At 36.0% G+C, this 20850-nt stretch overlaps 1 protein-coding gene across 1 annotated transcript in view; it reads left to right on the top strand.

The window, feature by feature from the left end:
* LOC127853742 (N-alpha-acetyltransferase 25, NatB auxiliary subunit-like) overlaps positions 1 to 17549 on the top strand; it is a 96417-nt gene extending 78868 nt beyond the window's left edge. The window contains exons 24-26 of the mRNA XM_052388489.1: positions 5801 to 5911; positions 14384 to 14539; positions 15741 to 17549. Coding sequence (XP_052244449.1) covers positions 5801 to 5911; positions 14384 to 14539; positions 15741 to 15854 — 381 coding nt within the window. The 3' untranslated portion in view covers positions 15855 to 17549. The remainder of the gene's footprint in view (positions 1 to 5800; positions 5912 to 14383; positions 14540 to 15740) is intronic.
* The last annotated feature ends 3301 nt before the right edge of the window (positions 17550 to 20850 follow it).

Here is a 20850-nt window from a genome sequence, read left to right as displayed (position 1 = left end):
ATGACCCCTATTGATTTTCAGGCACTAGGTCAAAGGTCAAGGTCACACGGTCAAAGGTCAAGGTCACCATGACAAAAAAACGTATTCATACAATGGCTGCCACTACAACTGACAGCCCATATGGGGGGAGGCATGCATGTTTTACAAACAGCCCTTGTACAAATTGCATTAGAAGATGTTTAATTAAAACTTACAAGTAATGCTATTCCAGATATGAAAACACTAGCTTTAGACTTGTGTTCTACATTTTAAAGTTTAAGTGCTGAAACCTTATTTTAGTGCATTTTTATGTGAAAAGTATGTAACTCATAATTATTATCCCCACGCTTTTTGAAAAGCGTGGGGATATTGTGGTTATCTCCGCCGTCTGTCTGTTGGTCCAACCGTCCGTCCTGGCCACTATGTCCTCCTACACTATATGCACTAGAACCTTGAAACTTACACACATGGTAGCTATGAGCATATGTGCGACCCTGCACTATTTGGAATATTGATCTGACCCCTGGGTCAAAAGTTATGGGGGTTGGGGTGGGGCCGGGTCAGAGATTTTCACTCATTTTTATGCCCCCTGTAGGGTGCCATATAGCAGTTGAACTGTTCGTCAGTCAGTATGTCAGTCTGTCCGTCCGTCCAAAAAAACTTTAACATTGGCCATAACTTTTTATGTCCCCCACTATAGTAGTGGGGGACATATTGTTTTTGCCCTGTCTGTCTGTCTGTTGGTCTGTCTGTTGGTCTGTCTGTTGGTCTGTTGGTCTGTTTGCGCCAACTTTAACATTTTGCAATAACTTTTGTTATATTGAAGATATCAACTTCATATTTGGCATGCATGTGTATCTCATGAAGCTGCACATTTTGAGTGGTGATTGTTCAAGGTCAAGGTCATCCTTCAAGGTCAGAGGTCAAATATATGTGGCCAAAATCGCTCATTTTATGAATACTTTTGCAATATTTAAGATAGCAACTTGATATTTGGCATGCATGTGTATCTCATGGAGCTGCACATTTTGAGTGGTGAAAGGTCAAGGTCAAGGTCATCCTTCAAGGTCAGAGGTCAAATATATGTGGCCCAAATTGCTTATTTTATAAATACTTTTGCAATATTGAAGATTGCAACTTGATATTTGGCATGCATGTGCATCTCATGGAGCTGCACATTTTGAGTGGTGAAAGGTCAAGGTCAAGGTCATCCTTCAAGGTCAGAGGTCAAATATATGTGGCCCAAATCACTTATTTTATGAATACTTTTGCAATATTGAAGATAGCAACTTGATAGTTGGCATGCATGTGTATCTCATGGAGCTGCACATTTTGAGTGGTGAAAGGTCAAGGTCATCCTTCACAAGGTCAAGGTTATCCTTCAAGGTCAAACATCATATAGGGGGACATTGTGTTTCACAAACACATCTTGTTTAAATATTGAAGATAGCAGCTTGATATTTGGCATGCATGTGTATCTCATGGAGCTGCACATTTTGAGTGGTAAAATTTCAAGGTGAACATCATCCTTCCAGGTCTAGGGATCGAAAAAACAAAGCCAAGGGAAGTAATAAGCTTGAAATGGACATAATTATCTGACCTCCCAAATTATATAAAAAAAATGTAATAAATCAAAGTTGCGCAGTAGGCGGCATTGTGTTTCTGACAAACAAATCGTGGTAAAAGGTCAAGGTCAAGATCATCCTTCAAGGTCTAAGGTCAAAAATACAAATCAAAGGGAAGTTATAAGCTAAAGGAGATAATTATTCAATATTGAACATAACTACTTGATATTTGGCATGCATGTGCATCTCATGGATCTGCACATTGAGTGGTGAATCTACAGTCACGGTAGTGGCTTTTAATTATTTGCTACTAAAAATAGAGAGTGGCTTTTAATTATTTGCTACTAAAAATAGAGATTTGTTAGAGTCAATTATTTTCAAGGGAAGTAATTTATATAATTATAAATCTAATATTATATATTTCCTCACCAAGAATTTAACTTCTTTTCACAGTTACTGTACACATTTTTTATTTTGATTATTTTTAAATCAAATGAATGATTTGTCAAAGTCTTTTTAATGATATAATTATCATTTCTTTACTGTACTAATTTGTGAATGGAAGGGTTAATTACATACCTATGTCTATAGGTACATGATGAACTCTGGCTATGATCTTTTTGATAAACCACAGACCTTGGTTGTCAGTGATGTCTGACTTGGTCATTTTGACTGTCTTCAGACCCCTCCCCCCTGGTTGGATTGGACAAAATCCAAGGGAAGTAATAAGCTTTAAAGGGAGATGATTTCTATACCTGCCAAATGATAATAGAAATTTTATCTCAAAGTGGCGCAGTATGGGGCATTGTGTTTCTGACAAACACATGTCTTGTTTTATGTTATTTTACATTAACTTCTTCATTTCTACACCGATTTACTTCTAATTGATACTGAACATCTCCTATGACAAAACGGTTAATCTTTACTATGCATGGCCCCATTACCAACCCTAGGGCGCCCCGCCCACATAGACCACGCCCACCAAAAATTGCCTTTTACTATAATTTCTTCATTTATACACCGATTCACTTCAAATTGATACTGAACCTCTCTTATGACAATACGGTCAATATCAACTATGCATGGCCCCATTACCAACCCTGGGGCGCCCTGCCCCTACTGACCACACCCACCAAAAATTGCCTTTTACTATAATTTCTTCATTTCTACACCGAGTCACTTCAAATTGATACTGACCTTCTCTTATGACACTACGGTTAATATCAACTATGCATGGCCCCATTACCAACCCTGGAGCACCCCGTCCACATCGGCCACACCCACCCAAAATTGCCTTTTACTATAACTTCTTCATTTCTACACCGATTCACTTCTAATTGATACTGAACTTCTCTTACGGCAATACGGTCAATCTCAAGTATGCATGGCCCCATTACCAACCCTAGGGCACCCCGCTCACATAGGCCACACCCACCCAAAATTGCCTTTTACTATAACTTCTTCATTTCTACACCGATTCTTCTAATTGATACTGAACTTCTCTTATGACAATACAGTCAATCTCAACTATGCATGGCCCCATTACCAACCCTTGGGCGCCCCGCCCACATAGGCCACTCCCACCCAAAATTGCCTTTTACTATAATTTCTTTATTTCTACACCAATTCACTTCCAATTGATACTGAACTTCTCTTATGACAATATGGTCAATCTCAACTATGCATTGCCCCATTACCAACCCTGGGGCGCCTTGCCCACGTAGGCCACTCCCACCCAAAATTGCCTTTTACTATTACTTCTTTATTTCTACACCGATTCACTTCTAATTGATACTGAACTTCTGTTATGACAATACGGTCAATCTCAACTATGCATGGCCCTATTACCAACCCTGGGGCGCCCCTGGGTTAAACATGGAATGGGTATACGCGTCGGCCACTGCCGCGCCATTTCTAGTTATTGCTTGTTTGTACATAGATTCTTTTCTTTGTATAAGAATTTATTTGAATGTAAACTATAGCTGTTTAAACCTGTATCTCTTGTTATATTAAACATCAGTTAGCGCAAATATTATGATAAAATGTATTGAAACAAATTTATATGGTTCGTATATAAGTATTTGTAAAAATATTTTTCAAAGTTAAAACATTGCTAATCTTTTTCAAAATTAAACAATCCAGGTGGCTTCCATTTGATATTTATTTTGTCATAACGATCGAATTTGAGCATATATGTTCTAGCGGGATAAACAAAACGAAGTTTGTTTTCATAGCCTACAGTTAGTCCAACTAACTTACTTGATCGTAATATCAGTAACGACTGCTCTTGATCTAGATATGCATGCCGCACAGTTCTGGTCACATTCTGATGGTAAATCCTTGGACTTCTCCAGCAGATGATATTTATGCGATGGTCCCGTACGGTATATAAATGGTCTATAATGAAAAATACATTGTTATATGCATTGATATTATATGACCATATACTAAATTATACTAAAGTATACAAAAGGTACTAAACAAAACGAGTGTTTAATAATTAAGTGTGGTCGTTCGCATACATTTATATTCCAAGTGTGGTTGTTTGCAAACGTTTTTCAAGTGTGGTCGTTCGCACATTTATTTTTAGCTCGTCTATTATATATGAAATATATATTGTGGAGCTATCCTACTCACCACGGCGTCGGCGTTCCCATTAGCGTAAGCGTGCAAATGTTAAAGTTTGCATACTACCCCAAATATTTTGTATGTCCTTTGACATATTGCTTTTATATTTTGCATACTTCTTTACCAACATGATCCCAATCTATAAACAAGAGCAGACAACTGTATCAAGCATTTTGACAGAATTATTGCCCCTTTTATACTTAGAATATGCATATTATTGATAAATCTAGGTTAAAGTTTGCGTACCATCTCAAATATTGTTTATGTCCTTTGACATATTGCATTCATATTTTGCATACTTCTTTACCAACATGATCCCAATCTATAAACAAGAGCAGACAACAGTTACTGTATCAAGCATTTTGACAGAATTACCGGTATGGCCCCTTTTATACTTAGATAATTGAACATTTTGCTTAAATTGCCATAACTTCTTTATTTATGATCACATTTGATTCATACTTTGACAAAACAACACTTACCTGACATAACACAATGCACTCCACCCAAACCATCCCCCATGCCCCACCCCAGAATTCCCCCCCCCCCCCCCAAAAAAAAAAAATCCTTTTTTTTGAAAGATCATCTATTAAATGACCACACACCCACATTATACCCCCCCTCCCTCTCCATGATGGCTTACGTTATACTGTCAAGCACTCGAATAGTCGAGCGCGCTGTCCTCTGACAGCTCTTGTTCCCCTTAGAATTACACTATAGACAATGTTAATAACCATTTAGATTTCGAAGCTGTTCTGTTGGTCTGTTTCGTATAGTTAAACATTAACAACTTGGTCTTTTAAAAGAGAAACACACACAGAAACAAGATGTGTTGTCGTCTGCATCATCGAGTTCGATATTTGTCTTTGAATGTTCTCAAAAAGTATTATACCTAAAAATATGAGCAATACATCAATGAAAAGTAGAAGCGTACGGTGGTGCACCAAGGCATTGTGACATGTGTTCTGCTTAAACAGAGAAAACATAAGAAAACATACCTTCGGTTGACGTTCTGTCCGCAAAATAGCCGTGGTCGTTCGCATTTGTGGTCACGTGACAGTTTTTGTTCCCGCACATTATGCTAACAAGGTGAATTAAAGTTTTGATGGAGGTATAGGGCTGACATTTTGATTGTAAGGAGCTTACATGCAGACCAGACTTGAGATTTGAACATTGTTTGTAAATAATGGATAACTGATTATTAGCTCGTCTGTTTTCTGAGAAAACCCAAGGTATTGTCATAGCCAGCTTGTCTTCCGACATCCGCGTCGTGCTACAACCTTGACATTTTGTTAAGGTTTTGCACATTGGCTCTAAAATCAAAGTGCTTCAACATACAACTTTGACACTTCATATGTAGCTGCACCTTGATTAGTTTGCCATGCCACACCCATTTTGGGGTCACTAGGTCAAAGGTCAAGGTCACTGTGACCTCTAAAAAAAAATAATCTGACAAGCTTTCATTTATTCCAAACTGCACCCGCAGTCGAGCGTGGCGCCCGTTATGTGGTGCTCTTGTTACAGTTATGCTGTACACAATTTAAGAATATACGTCTAAATGAAACTTAATTTTACCAGAAAATGGTGTACAACATAATGTGAAGTAAGTTGATTTCTCTCTACTTCAGTCATTGTCACACATGTGTGTGATGGTGGGAGTTTGCTACAGACTTTTGAAGCCTGTGAAGACTGTACTTGCCAGGAGGAACAAGAAGAAGAAAGACAATCCTATACCAATGGTATTACTTCAAATTGTTATTGCTTGTTAATGTCTTGTTTTGTGTACATATTAACACATGATAAGTTCCTTTGTTATGTGTTCAAAGGAAGAAATTCTGCGTAATTTCTTCATTTTAATGCAACATTACAAAAGTTTCCTGTTGAAAATCAAGGGACTTCACTTTAGAATATTTTTTTGTAATAACACATTTGCTAGTGATACCTTTTTCTTAATAATGGACATGAGCAGAGTTATCATTGTAGAATGGATAGGATGAGATGATGCCCTCCATTGCAACACAGACAGTGTGAGATTGTTATCTACTTTAATTTTTTCTCAAAGAAGTCATGGTTCTACCAAGCAACCTAAATGAATTTTGGCTTCACAAGCCTCATGCATTCCCTAATCATGCAAAGTTAGTCCATCAATCTGTTGGTGTGTAGCCCATTTTCATTTTTGCCTCTTGAGTCCAACTGCAAATGAGCAAACTATAATGAATAGCTGAAACTGGTAGAGGACATAATTTCAGAGTTACGTTTTCAGTTTATTTACTAAATTGAACTTCATAGGTATGGCCCTTGATTTATCAAAATTTCCTTTTCATCAGTTTTCTCTTCCATTGTCCATCAGTATTTTAAAGTCCCCCATAGTCCATCAGTTTTTTTAAGTCCACTTGAGCATGAAGTGCTTGTGATAAGCTTGTGTGGTAACCATGATGAAAATAGGTCGGAATGTTTATCTTGATAATATCTAAGCCAAGTCTGGATCATGTTCAGCCAAAAGTTTAGTCATTAGATAAAAACAGAAAACCTAGCTATATACCACTAGGCCAAATGTATGTCTCATTTTTTATGAAACTTGGTCAAGATTATTTATTTTGACAATATCCAGACCGAGTTTGATTCTTGGTCTTTAGTTTGCAAAAACTAGGTTTCAAGATTGTATCTTATAAAAATTGTTGTAACCACTCTAGAGGCAACATTAATGGTTCAATCTTGATGAAAAAAATGTCATTATGGTTATTTTGAAATTCTCAAGGACATGTTTGAATTTACAATGTGTGCAATAAGGTGCACCTTAAGCTCAGATTAGTGCTTTTGGGCCATTAGGCCCCCTTTTCTTAAAGGGATAATGTATTATGCCTTCTTTTATAATAATGGGAATATACATGTACTCGATGCACCTGTTTGTTTGTAGGTAGATCTTTCAACAGACAGCTTTGTTTGTTTATGGTATTTAAGATATCCTTTTACTGAGGTCATTGAGGTTAGTATGCTTGTCACTTGGAAAGAAAGTAAGACACATTTTGATTTTGAGATTGACAGCTCAGAAGTCAAGATCACCGCCATTTATTATACCCCCACAAACGAAGTTTAGTGGGGTATATAGGAGTGAGCTTGTCTGTTGGTCGGTCGGTCTGTCTGTCTGTCTGTCTGTAAGTCGGTCCGTATTAAGTGCCCGCTCTCTAATTTAAGTTGTTTTCATCTGATCTTCACCAAACTTGGTCAGATGTTGTATCTAGATGATGGCTAGGCCAAGTTGGAATATGAGTCATGCCGGGTCAAAAACTAGGTCATGGGGTAACTTGGTACGTTTTACACATTCAGCATGGTGTCCGCTTTCTATTTCAAGTAGTTTTCATCCGATCTTCACCACACTTGGTCAGAAGTTGTATCATGATCCGAGGTCAAGTTCCAACATGGGCCATACCGAATAAAAACTAGGTCACGGGGTTACTAAGTGCATTTTAAACATTGAGCATGGTGTCCGCTGATTTTTATGCTCCCCCAAAAAATTTTGGGGGAGCATAAAATTATAATCGCCACTTTGTCTGCGTGTGTCCGTCTGTCTGTGCACAATTTTTGTCCGGGCTATTTCTCAGCAATTAATAACCAGAATTCAATTAAACTTTATGGGAAGCTTCACTATCAAGAGGAGATGTGCATATTATCAGTCGGTTCTGGTTGGATGATTTTTCACAGAGTTATGGCCCTTTGAAATTTTCCATTAACTGCACATATAGTGCAATTCTTGTCTGGGCTATTTCTCAGCAACTAATGACTGGAATTCAATGAAACTTTATGGAAAGCTTCACTACCAACAGGAGATGTGCATATTAGCATATTATCAGCCGGTTCTGGTCGGATGATTTTTCACAGAGTTATGACCCTTTGAAATTTTCCATTGTACATATAGTGCAATTCTTGTCCGAGCTATTTCTCAGCAACTTTTTACGGGAATTCAATGAAACTTTATTGGAAGCTTCACTACCAACATGAGATGTGCATAATATCAGCCGGTTATGGTCGGATGATTTTTCACAGAGTTATGTCCCTTTGAAATTTTCTATACAGTGTACATATAGTGCTATTCTTGTCCAGGCTATTTCTCAGCAACTAATGACCGAGTTTCAATGAAACTTTATGGGAAGCTTAACTACCTTGAGGAGATGCGCATGTTATTTGTGGGTTCTGGTTAGATGATTTATTTAGAGAGTTATGGCCCTTTGAAATTTTTAAGTTGCTAAACCATCCATCGTATTATTTTGTCCAAAGTTATGCCTCTCAAGACGTTTCCTTTAATCTGAATATATAGTGCAATATTGTGACAAAAAAACTTTGAGAAGCATCACCCGTCTCCGACGGTTTCTTGTTGTCCAAGCTTCAAGAAACTAGGTCATAATATATGTCTTAATGATGTTGGCTAAGTTCGAAAATGGTTCTGCTTCATTGAAAAGATGGCCACATGGGGCGGGGCAGTTTTCCTTAAATGTCTATTGTAAAACCTTGTTTACACTTTAGAAGTCACATTTATGGGGGGGTGGGGGGTATTGTATACTGATACTATCTACAGTGAAGGTGGCATGATTGATAATTTTAGGTGTCCTGTTTTTATGCTCCCCCCAAAAAAATTAAGGGGAGCATATAGTGGCCGCTTCATCTGTCCGTCCGTCGGTGTGTCCGTCCGTGCACAATTTTTGTCTGGGCTATTTCTCAGCAACTAATGACCGGAATTCTTTATGAGATGCTTCACTACCAAGAGGAGATGTGCATATTATCAGCCGGTTCTGGTCGGATGATTTTTCACAGAGTTATGGCCCTTTGAAATTTTCCATTAACTGTACATATAGTGCAATTCTTGTCCTGGCTATTTCTCAGCAACTAATGACCGAGTTTCAATGAATCTTTATAGGAAGCTTCACTACCTAGAGGAGATGTGCATATTATCAGCAGATTCTGGTAGGATGATTTTTCTCAGAGTTATGGCCCTTTGAAATTTTCCATTAACTGTACATACAGTGCAATTCTTGTCCGGGCTATTTCTCAGCAACTGATAACCGGAATTTAATGAAACTTTATGGGAAGCTTCACTACCAAGAGGAGATGTGCATATTATCAGCGGGTTCTGGTCGGATGATTTTTCACAGAGTTATGGCCCTTGAAATTTTCCATTAACTGTACATATAGTGCAATTCTTGTCCGGGCTATTTCTCAGCAACTAATGACCGAGTTTCAATGAAACTTTATGGGAAGCTTCACTACCAAGAGGAGAAGTGCATATTATCAGCAGATTCTGGTAGGATGATTTTTCTCAGAGTTATGGCCCTTTGAAATTTTCCAATAACTGTACATATAGTGCAATTCTTGTCCAGGTTATTTCTCAGCAACTAATTTCTGGAATTGAATGAAACTTTATGGAAAGCTTTACTACTAAGAGGAGATGTGCATATTATATGCGGGTTCTGGTCGGATAATTTTTCACAGAGTTATGGCCCTTTGAAATTTTCCATTAACTGTACATACAGTGCAATTCTTGTCCGGGCTATAGACCGTTCCATAATCGATAAATTGACCGCTGCCAAATTGTCAGTCAAGTGACTGTCCGCCATTACACTGCTGCTAACTTGTGCGAGTCTGCGATTCCAAAAGCCAAAGACGTAGAGAATACCCGCTTCACCGTTGTCGGATAAATAAATTACTTAATGAATTAATGTGAGGCGATTATCACATTTTTGTTGTTTAAATGATTGTTTGAAGTTGAGATTGATTGTTACAAATAAAATGTTTAAAATGCTTTCGTATATTTGTTTTTTTTTATCTGTAATCAAGTGGTAATCATCGGCGAAAATTTGCCGGTTCCGTTGCTCATACTATGTCTTTGATTAGGCTTGTTACTTTTAACGTTTCACAAACAATTCACGCATGTATTGTTGTGTTGATTTTAATAGCCGCAACATCAAGCAGATTATATTTTAATTAATACTTATAAAAGATCTCGCGCAATTAATTACCGCTAATTGTTTGTAATTGGTCTCATTTGGTAAAAATCTACATTCCAAAATCATAACATATTATATTAAGTATGATATTTTTGATACGCCTTCCATTATTTTTCTTGTTCTAACTGATATCAGAGATAAAAAAATTGTGGTTTGGATTTATATTTATTTTTTTTAGATGGAATTTTGTCACGTTAAAAAACGAGCTTTTTATCATGAGAGAGTGATATTGATCTTGACGATCTTTTATGTGATTATTCGGAAGATGAAGAGAATGTGATCTATGTGATATATCTATATTTTCATCTTTGAATCATTTAACAGCTATAAAGCTAAAAATACTAAAAAATGTATTTTATAGGTCTTTGAAGTAACGCAAAACATATGGATAACGACACCAAATGTTTAGTCAATTAATCCACACAAAAAACCTCCGAAAAAAAACACCTAAATAATATTTCAAAAATATATTATTAAGCGCCAAACGAATTTATTAAAACATTTATTTACAACTTTAAAAACGCGGCAAAAGCATCAAATTAAAGATTTTCTGAAGACTGAAAGGCCGACAATTTGACACAACAAAGAGCTCTATGCATAAGTCGTAATATTTTTTTGCAGAAAAGCTTCAATAAATTACAATAGTAATACATCTAATTATAAAAATATAATTATCAATGGCATGAGTACGCTAGTGTGATAAATAAATGAGTGTTAGAAAGTGTAAGGAGTGCTTTGAAAATAAACATACTACAAAGCCATATTAAAAGCAAAGGACATGTCAGTATTTACATGTAATTTTAATTTGATGGGTTTTGTACAAAGAATGACGCTATTGAGGAATATTAACATACAACTGAAAAAACACAACTCCATATGATGCAAATTGAACTGTGTACTCATGTATATTGAAAACTCGTTACTAGTGAGTATGAGTGACACGTATCTAACATTTTAACACACATATATTTATATACATATGTATTTTTTTTAAATATTTTTTACCTCTGTTTGGTGTCAAATGTGATTTCTTGTTTTTATGATATCGTTCGTGCATTGCCGTAACATCAAATCTTCATACGGAATGACGTAGTTTTAATTAACCGATACCCGCTAAATACGTTAAATTTTTTATTTGTATTTTTTGTAAATACTTTATTTTTTCATAAATTAAACGGGCTAGTATCTTTACGGTGTACAATTTCTGATATTCAATATAGGACATAACTTTTAATTTGTAAAATATGTAACATATCTAATTTACGCAACTGTTAAGTATGTCGGAGGTAAATTATCTTACCAAATGACTGTAATACTACCAGGAAGATGAGACATTGTGGCATCATCAATTGTGTTGAATGATCAGACTGTCATCTGCCACCCAGTGTGGTTTATGACACCATGTGGTTAGTTAAGTCTGGACAATATCTGATCCAAACGAGATAATTGGATTATGCAGAACATAGCGGCAATTAAATACTGAGATGCAAAGGAATACACGATTTAAAGATTGATGCAAATAATCAAATGAAAAATATTGCATTTAATTTAATTAAATGCTTTTTTTAATGTGTTAGTTTTCCAAAACAACCAATACCATGTAATGACGGCCTAAGAATTTAGAAAGAAATTCATCCGTTGAAAAATCGGTGCTCTCTTATATATGTTACCGATTGTTAAGCAGCAGTGTAATGGCGGACGCGGAGAGAATTCAGGGGAGATAATTATGTAATTACTAAATTATGGAACGGTCTATTTCTCAGCAACTAATGACCGGAATTCAATGAAACTATATGGGAAGCTTCACTACCAAGAGGAGATGAGCATATTATCAGCGGATTCTGGTAGGATGATTTTTCACAGAGTTATGGCCCTTAAAAAAATTTCCATTGTACATATAGTGCAATTCTTGTCCGAGCTATTTCTCAGCAAATTATTACAGGAATTCAATGAAACTTTATGGGAAGCCTCACTACCAAGAGGAGATGTGCATATTATCAGCCGGTTATGGTCGGTTGATTTTTTACAGAGTTATGGCCCTTTGAAATTTTCTATAAACTGTACATATACTGCAATTCTTGTCCGGGCTATTTCTCCCCAACTACTGACTGGAATACAATGAAGCTTTATGGGAAGCTTAACTACCTTGAGGAGATGCGCATGTTATTTGTGGGTTCTGGTTAGATGATTTATTTAGAGAGTTATGGCCCTTTGAAATTTTTAAGTTGCTAAACCATCCATCGTATTATTTTGTCCAAAGTTATGTCCCTCAAGAAGTTACCTTTTATCTGAATATATAGTGCAATATTGTGACAAAAAAACTTTTGGGGAGCATCACCCGTCTCCGACGGTTTCTTGTTTGGTTAAATGCCCTGACATTTTTAGCTCATCTAGTTTTTGAAAAAAAAATATGAGCTAATGTCATCACCTTGGCGTCGGCGTCCGGTTAAGTTTTGCGTTTAGGTCCACTTTTCTCAGAAAGTATCAATGCTGTAGCATTCAAACTTGGTACACTTACTTACTATCATGAGGGGACTGGGCAGGCAAAGTTAGATAACTCTGGCGTGCATTTTGACAGAATTATGTGCCCTTTTTATACTTAGAAAATTGAAAATTTGGTTAAGTTTTGTGTTTAGGTCCACTTTATTTCTTAAGTATCAAAGCTATTGCTTTCATACTTGCAACACTTATTAACTATCATAAGGGGACTGTGCCGGCAAAGTTATGTAACTCTGACTGGCATTTTGACGGAATTATGGGCCCTTTATACTAAAAAAATTGAAAATTTTGTTGAGTTTTGTGTTTTGGTCCACTTTACCCCTAAAGTATCATAGATATTGCTTTCATACTTGGAACACTCGCAAACTATCATAAGGGGACAGTAAAAGGACAAGTTGCATAACTCTGGTTGTCATTTTTACGGAATTATGGCCCTTCTTTTACTTAGTAACTTTGAATATATGGTTAAATTTTGTGTTTCGATCCACTTTACTTCTAAAGTATCAAGGCTATTGCTTTCAAACTTCAAATACTTTAGTAACTTTGAATATATGGTTAAATTTTGTGTTTCGATCCACTTTACTTCGTAAGTAACAAGGCTATTGCTTTCAAACTTCAAATACTTTCATGCTATCATGAGGTTACTGTACCTGGCAAGTTGAATTTTACCTTGACCTTTGAATGACCTCTACTCTCAAGGTCAAATTATTACATTTTGCTAAAATTGGCATAACTTCTTTAATTATGATTAGATTTGATTGATACTTTGACAAAACTTCTCTTACCTGACATACCACAATAGACTCCTCCCAAACCATCCCCCGTAACCTCCCCCTCCCTGAATCCCCCCCCCCCCCCCCCCCCTAAGAGCGGTGCTCTTGTTTATGGAATGTCCTGATTTGGACCTGACACATTCTGGCATGTATGCCTTATAAGATCAATGTTGAATATCTATTAGATATTCTCAAACTCATTTACTTCCTTATAACTAAATTTGATATCTGACAACAATTCAACATATTGTATTTAATTATGCAAAAACTATTTCATGAACACTCAATCTATTGAAATATATCGGTTGTTTTTGGTATCTTAAGCTATTCTCGCATTAAGTTGTAAGAAGTCATATCATATAACATGCTAAAGCTGAGATGCTCATCTCATGATCTCAATGCTGGACAATTTGTGGAAAAAAATGAACTTCAATTTTCTTTTGCTGATAACTAAATTACTGTTCTCATAACATTTTAGCCAAAATTAACCTTTGTCACAAAGTTAAACAAATGTCTATATAAAAAGCCTTAAAACAAACACAAAAACCTACTTCTAATGCATATATATTTATATCTGCCAAAACAGCAAACCCTTTCTTTTCACAAAACAACGTTAGCAACCGTTGCTTAACATTACTTCTACTCAGGTGAGCGACTCCAGGGCCACCATGGCTGTCTTGTCTAGTGAACCCCTTAACCTAAGAGCATATAAATTAGAATGCTAGTATTGAGTGAAGGAAACCCCAATTGATCTTGATATCAAAATGCACATGCAATATTACACATTTGTCATCGAGTGCTCATAATTTGACATTTACTGGGCCGCAAATGGTTGGGGGCACTCATTTTTTGCAATGACATTGCTTTGAATTTGGAGGGGACATAATTGTGTAACTTCGCTAAGTGTATTGATCTGTGTAATTTTCTCTCATACTTTCAGCCTCCCACATTTGAGAACTTCAACGAGCTAGTGTCAGGTTTGGAGCGTGTGTGCCAGTGCCTGCACCGGTCCGCGTCCAGTCTGGACCCAATCTACCTGGGGCTTGATCTCGGCACCCTCAGCCTAGCAGAACACATGCCTGGTGATCAGGAGAAGGTGCGAGCATGTAGTGTTGGTGCTGGGCTCATGTTTCTTTTGTTTATTCTATCTACAAATAAACCTGGCATTTACATGAATGGGTCAAAATTTATTGTACCGTAAATCTATTAATATTTGAGTCCTTTCTTGGTAAAGTGGGCTTTATGCACCTGTTTAAAGTATTGTCTCAGATAACTCGATATATAGTGCAGTCTGCACAGCTATTAATGGACAACACTGTTGACTTACTTTCTACCTAGACTGGATTTAAATTTAGAATAGACTATAAACAAAATGTACTTTGAAAGCGGAAAGTATCCTTCCAAATCAGCTTGTGCGGACTGCACTAGCTTATCTCTGAAATACTTTACATACATGCATTTAGATAGGTTTTCCCATAGACTGGCTTATTTGTATTTGTTTCTTATATATTTAACCCTTTGCATGCTGGGAAATTTGTCATTTGCTAAAATGTTGTCTGCCGAATTTCTAAAATTAGCATTTTCTTTGATTTTTTTCACAGAATACTATCAGAATAGCAAACAGTTTGGATCCTGATGAGACGCCAGGTTCAGTGGCGTCTCATCTGGATCCAAACTGTTTGCAAAGTCCTTCAAAATTCGGTTCGGCACTGAAAGAGTTAAATGGCTGTGCAGAATATTTTGGTTGAACTTTCAGTTAATGGTTATGGTATTAGATAACCTTTGAATAATGTGAACAAACAAAACAAATTGTAACTAATAGAAAAGTCACTTTGTCTGACCTATATCATCATCAGTTTGAACTTCAAAGTGTTGTGTTATTAAAAGGCTACAGCCAAATGCATTACAGAATGTTCAATTATGTGTCAATAGTTATAATACATAGTTAATACCTTGAAAATTACTTTCAAGATAACTCCAAAATTGTCAAATGAACATGTGAATCGGGTACCCCTGACAATTACACTTTGAATGTTTACACAAATACATTAAAGCCTCATACTGGGAAAATTGAGTTTAATGCACGTTGATTAAGTGATTTACCTGTCCACGAAGGCTAATCAGGGATAAAATTATCGGTCTAAACTGGTTTTTTGCTAAAAATAGATATCCTTTAAAAATACCATAGAAGCTGACTGCACAGGCTAATATGGGATAACTATGTGCACATGCATTAAGCCCCGTTTTCCCATAGTGACTATTAGTGAGGTTTATCTCTTTCTATCGTGTTCATTCAGGATGTAGCAAAAGAAGTTTGGAAGAAGGTGGAGGCTGGTTACCAGCAGTCAGTTCTCGAGATTACCGAGCTTCTACACAAAAAACTCCAGTACCTAGGTGGCCTGCACTTGTGATGATGGTCTACGTTTAGTTGGGGTCTTTGCTGAATGGAGTCCGCGACATCGGATGCAATAGGAAATGCAATCAGCTGTTACAACAGTTCAAATGGTCTGAAAGTCAAAGATTATCTATGGCTTATTTAGATGGGGTGCAGACAGTATTTGTCAGTGTATGGTGTGTTTAAAGTCTCAGATACAGACACAGGCCATGTTGATGCGTGTTAGGTTTAGATGTTGTTGCAGCTGGTTGAATATCTAGTACTGTATTGAATATGTGTCAAGGAAACAGACAGTAACTGATAAACTGTTAAGAGCTTCTTGTACATGTTTGGAATGATTTTGACACTTCCCATTGCAAGTCAGCAACAATTTGGCTTACGATGTGTTGTCCAGTTCATTGTCATTGTGCTGTTCAAATATTGATTGTTCTAATAATGGTTTGTTTATATTCCCAATAGTATTTTTAACATATTTCATACCCCATGCTTTCCGTGTTAATCATGTGTCTTATTTATGTTGTTTTTATCCCAACATTCTTATGAATGTTGTGCGTTAAGATTGATTCATGTATTTATTTCTTGTTGTCAGATAATGAATCAGGAAAACCAGATTTGCAAGTTGAGATTTGTTAAAACCATTATTTACATTTGAGTTGTAATTCCATGAAACATGTTTTATGTGCAAGAATAGATATTGAGAGAACAAGTTGAATCTGAGATTATAGATCTAGCTTGGATGCAATACTTGGGTGTTTTATTTTTCTCACTTAGGCAAAAGGAATTCTGTTAGCTGTTAAGCTTCTGCATGAGGGTAGTTTTTCAGACACCTGACTGAAATGTTAAGAAATACTGCTTAAGCTAACCATATGCTATATAGCAAATGTGTCATAACAATAAATTGTATTAGTAATTGTTTTTAGCTCGCCTATTATATATGAAATATATATAGTGGAGCTATCCTACTCAACCCGGCGTCGGCGTTTCCGTTCTGTTAGCGTGCAAATGTTAAAGTTTTCGTACTACCCCAATTATTTTCATTGTTACTTGACATATTGCTTTCATATTTTGCATACTTGTCTACCAACATGACCCCAATCTATAAACAAGAGCAGACAACTCTATCAAGCATTTTGTCATAATCATGGCCCCTTTTCCACTTAAAATATGCATCAAATGTTAAAGTTTTCGTACTACCCCATTTATTTTCATTGTCCCTTGACATATTGCTTTCATATTTTGCAAACTTGTTTACCAACATCACCCCCAACATAAAAACAAGAGCAGACAACTCTATCAAGCATTTTGTCATAATTATTGCCCCTTTTATACTTAGAATATGCATATTATTGATAAATCTATGTTCATAGAATATGCATATTATTGATTAATCTATGTTCAAGTTTGCGTACTACCCCAAATATATCCTATATCCTTTGACATATTGCTTTGATATGTTGCATACTTGTTAACCAACATGACCCCAACCTATAAACAAGAGCAGGCCACTGTATCAAGCATTTTGACATAATTATGGCCCCTTTTACTTTTAGATAATTGAACATTTTGCTTAAATTGCCATAACTTCTTTATTAATGATCACATTTTATTATTACTTTGACAAAACAACACTTACCTGAATACCACAATGGATTCCACCCAAACAATACCCCATGCCCCTACCCTGAATCCCATACCCCCCCAACCACCCCCCTTCCCCCCCCCCCCCCCAATTTTTTTTTTAAGCATCGTCTTATAAATTACCACACCCCACATTATACCCCCCTCTCACCCCTACCCCCCTACCCCCCCCCCCAATTTTTTTTTAAACATTTAATAAATTACCCCACCCCACATTATACCCCCCCTCTCACCCCGCCTCCCCGTACCCCCCCCAAAAAAAAATTTTTTTTTTTTATTTTTTTTTTTATTTTTTTTATTTTTGAAAGATAGTCTAATAAATGACCCCACCCCACATTATACCCCCTCTCACCCCCTCAAAAAAAAAATAAATAAATATAAAATAAATCCTTTTTTATTTTTGAAAGATCGTCTAATAAATTATTGAATATGAACAATTTCCCATGATGGCTTACGTTATACTGTCAAGCACTTGAATAGTTGAGCGCGCTGTCCTCTGACAGCTCTTGTTTTTATTCTGGCAGCTTGTATAGATCCAGGAGTTCATCAAAAAGGGTACATGACAGTTAATTGTTCAATCGTCTATATGGTATAATCTACTGCTTTCATTTAAAATCATTTTCATAATATTGATGAAAATAGTGTTTTTGTTTATTGTCAAAAAAACTTATTAAAACTTACTGTGAGTATAAATTATTTAAATGTCAATAATGTATTTTGTAACTTTTAAACCATACATGGTTCCATAAATAAAATTATGCTGTCCAAATGCCCAATTTTAAGCTGATGGAAGCACATTTATTTGAGTTGCATTACCAAACATTTTGTTTATGCCTCATATAAACTGAAAAATATTGCACAGAAAAGTGAATATTTCCCAGAAGTTCATTTTAAGCTCGGCTGTTTTCGGAGAAAACCCGAGGTATTGTCATAGCCAGCTCGCTGTCCGCGTTGTGCTAAAACCAAACATTTTGTTAAGGGTTTCAACATTGGCTCTAAAATCAAAGGGCTTCAACCTACAACTTTGAAACTTCATATTAGCTGCACCTTGATAAGTTCTACATGCCACACCCATTTTTGGGTCACTAGGTCAAGTTCAAGGTCACATTGACCAGTAATTTTTTTTTTAATTCTGACAAGCTTTCATTCATTCAAAACTGCACCCGCAGCCAAGCGTGGCATCCGTGATGCGGTGCTCTTTTTTTTTTTATACATGAACGAGTTTCCTGCAGTACAAGCAAATATTATTTGTTATTGTATAAAATATAATCTTTTAGATTTTTTTGTCACAAAACTCTTCTGAACTTTTTTCTATGTTTAAAATGCAACAACACATCATTTGTTTAGCAAGAATGTATATTCTCACTCTCACACTGAATTTATTTTTTCTTGAATTGTAATATTTTGTATCGCAGTTTGAGGATTATCTCTCAAAGTATAAGCCTCCCTCGGGGAAATCAAGCTTTAATAGATGTGTGTAAAGTTTCGTCTCAGGTGAGCCTGTGCAGTCTGCACAGGCTAATCAGGGACAACACTTTCCAACTAGATTTTATTTTTGTTTTGAAGACATTTACTTTAAACGAAAAATTCCAGAAATCCAAAAAGTGTTGTCCCTATGCGGACTGCGCAGGCTAATCTGGGATGACATTTATGTAGATGCATTTAAACCCATTTTTCAAGAGTGAGACTCATGTATCTGATGGTTGTTGATCAGAAGTTGTCAGTGATATTAAGGTTTACATATGAATGTGGCTTAAGCTTGTCTTTGGCATCTTGGATGTTGATGGTGTTTAAAACAAACCCAACAAGAGTGGTTCTTTCATTACAGTAACTGTTAAAAACCCATTATTTAACTAACATATAATAATATGATAATACATATTTTACTGTTAAGCACTTTGTCCCTGCAATGGAAAAGTTGGGGAAAAATTCTCTTATTTGAAAAGTTCTTTATTTTTTCTGCCTGGCTGTTTTGTCTCAAAAATTCAATTCTAAACATAAAATACGATTTATATGGCCTTATCACATACCATGTGCTATTGTTGTAATTTCTAGGTTTCAACTGTTTGCTGGGTAAATAATTATTGGTACATGAATACTGATTGTCAATTAGGAATGATAACTTTCTTATATACCATTTTTAAAATCAATTAAAACAGTTTATGTTAATTAGATAAGGTTTGGTTTATGTGTGTAAAGTGGAAGTTTTGATACATACAAATGTACAGTATGCAGTGCATAAATCACCATATTATCACTGAAAAAAATGGCCGAAGTATCAAGTATTTTATACTGCCTTTTTTTCAATGTGCATGTTTCTTTTGAACCCATGTTGTTCTACTACACGTCATTGGTGTGCCTATCAAAGTTTTGCTAGAACTACTTATTGAATAAAGATACCTTGTTTATCTTGTTTTTGTGACATCAGCATCCACTACCATGCTGCCATGAATCACCTATTTGAAGAAGCTTGTAATAGTACTTTCAAATGCAACAAGCCTTTTCTTTTTGTCCTTTTCATAGGAAATAATTGTATTGCCCACATGATACACAAATAATAATCACATGTGTCCCAGAAGGTATGGATCAGATCAAGTGATAATTCCCTCGTACCAATATACTTAAGGAGGTTTGGTTGGGGTATACTGGAATCACCATGGACAGCTGACGCAGATTTGGAGAAGCTCTACACATCTTAGTGTGCAGCATTCAAACTTTTATTTAGGTTGTTTCTCATGAAAAGAAATTGCACATGTGCAATTTTTATCATCCTTTGTTAATAATGACAAAACTTGTGCCGCTTGTCCAACGAAAAATTTCTTTCCCATAATTATTTTTAGTTTAATATACTTTCTTATCAAAATTAATAATGTAGTGACTCTCTACTAAGTGTTTTCATTGAATCATGACATCAGGGTAAAAAACTGGCCCCTGTAAGGGGATATACCAGTTTATCGTATAAAAACTTGTATTAAAAATAACTTTAAAAATCTTTCTTTCTAAACCACAAGGTCCAAGACCTGCCCCTGGGGTCAAAATTGACCACTACTTCACACAGATTTTAAGCTCACTTTAGCAAAACGTTCTCATGATGAGCTTTTGCGACCACCTTTTTTCGCCATGGGTTATCTGTTGACAACATAAACCTTATGGTCACTATAAGGCACATTAAGTACATATTTTTCATAAAACATTTGTCCCAATGATATCTTGGCTGAGTTCTAAACTGAGTCACTTGGGGTTCAAAACTAGGACAAATTAAATCTTGTGAAACCCCTTTCTTTCTTATCAACAGGTTCACAGTTCTTTTGATTCTTCTTCAAAACATGGTTTTAATCATATCTAGCTGTATTATTATTGTATTAAGTGTGGTC

Source organism: Dreissena polymorpha, chromosome 1 (genome assembly GCF_020536995.1).
Source record: "Dreissena polymorpha isolate Duluth1 chromosome 1, UMN_Dpol_1.0, whole genome shotgun sequence".
Classification (NCBI taxonomy): Eukaryota; Metazoa; Mollusca; class Bivalvia; order Myida; family Dreissenidae; genus Dreissena; species Dreissena polymorpha.
Note: the sequence above shows the minus strand (reverse complement) of the source record. Positions and strands in the feature narration are given on the sequence as shown.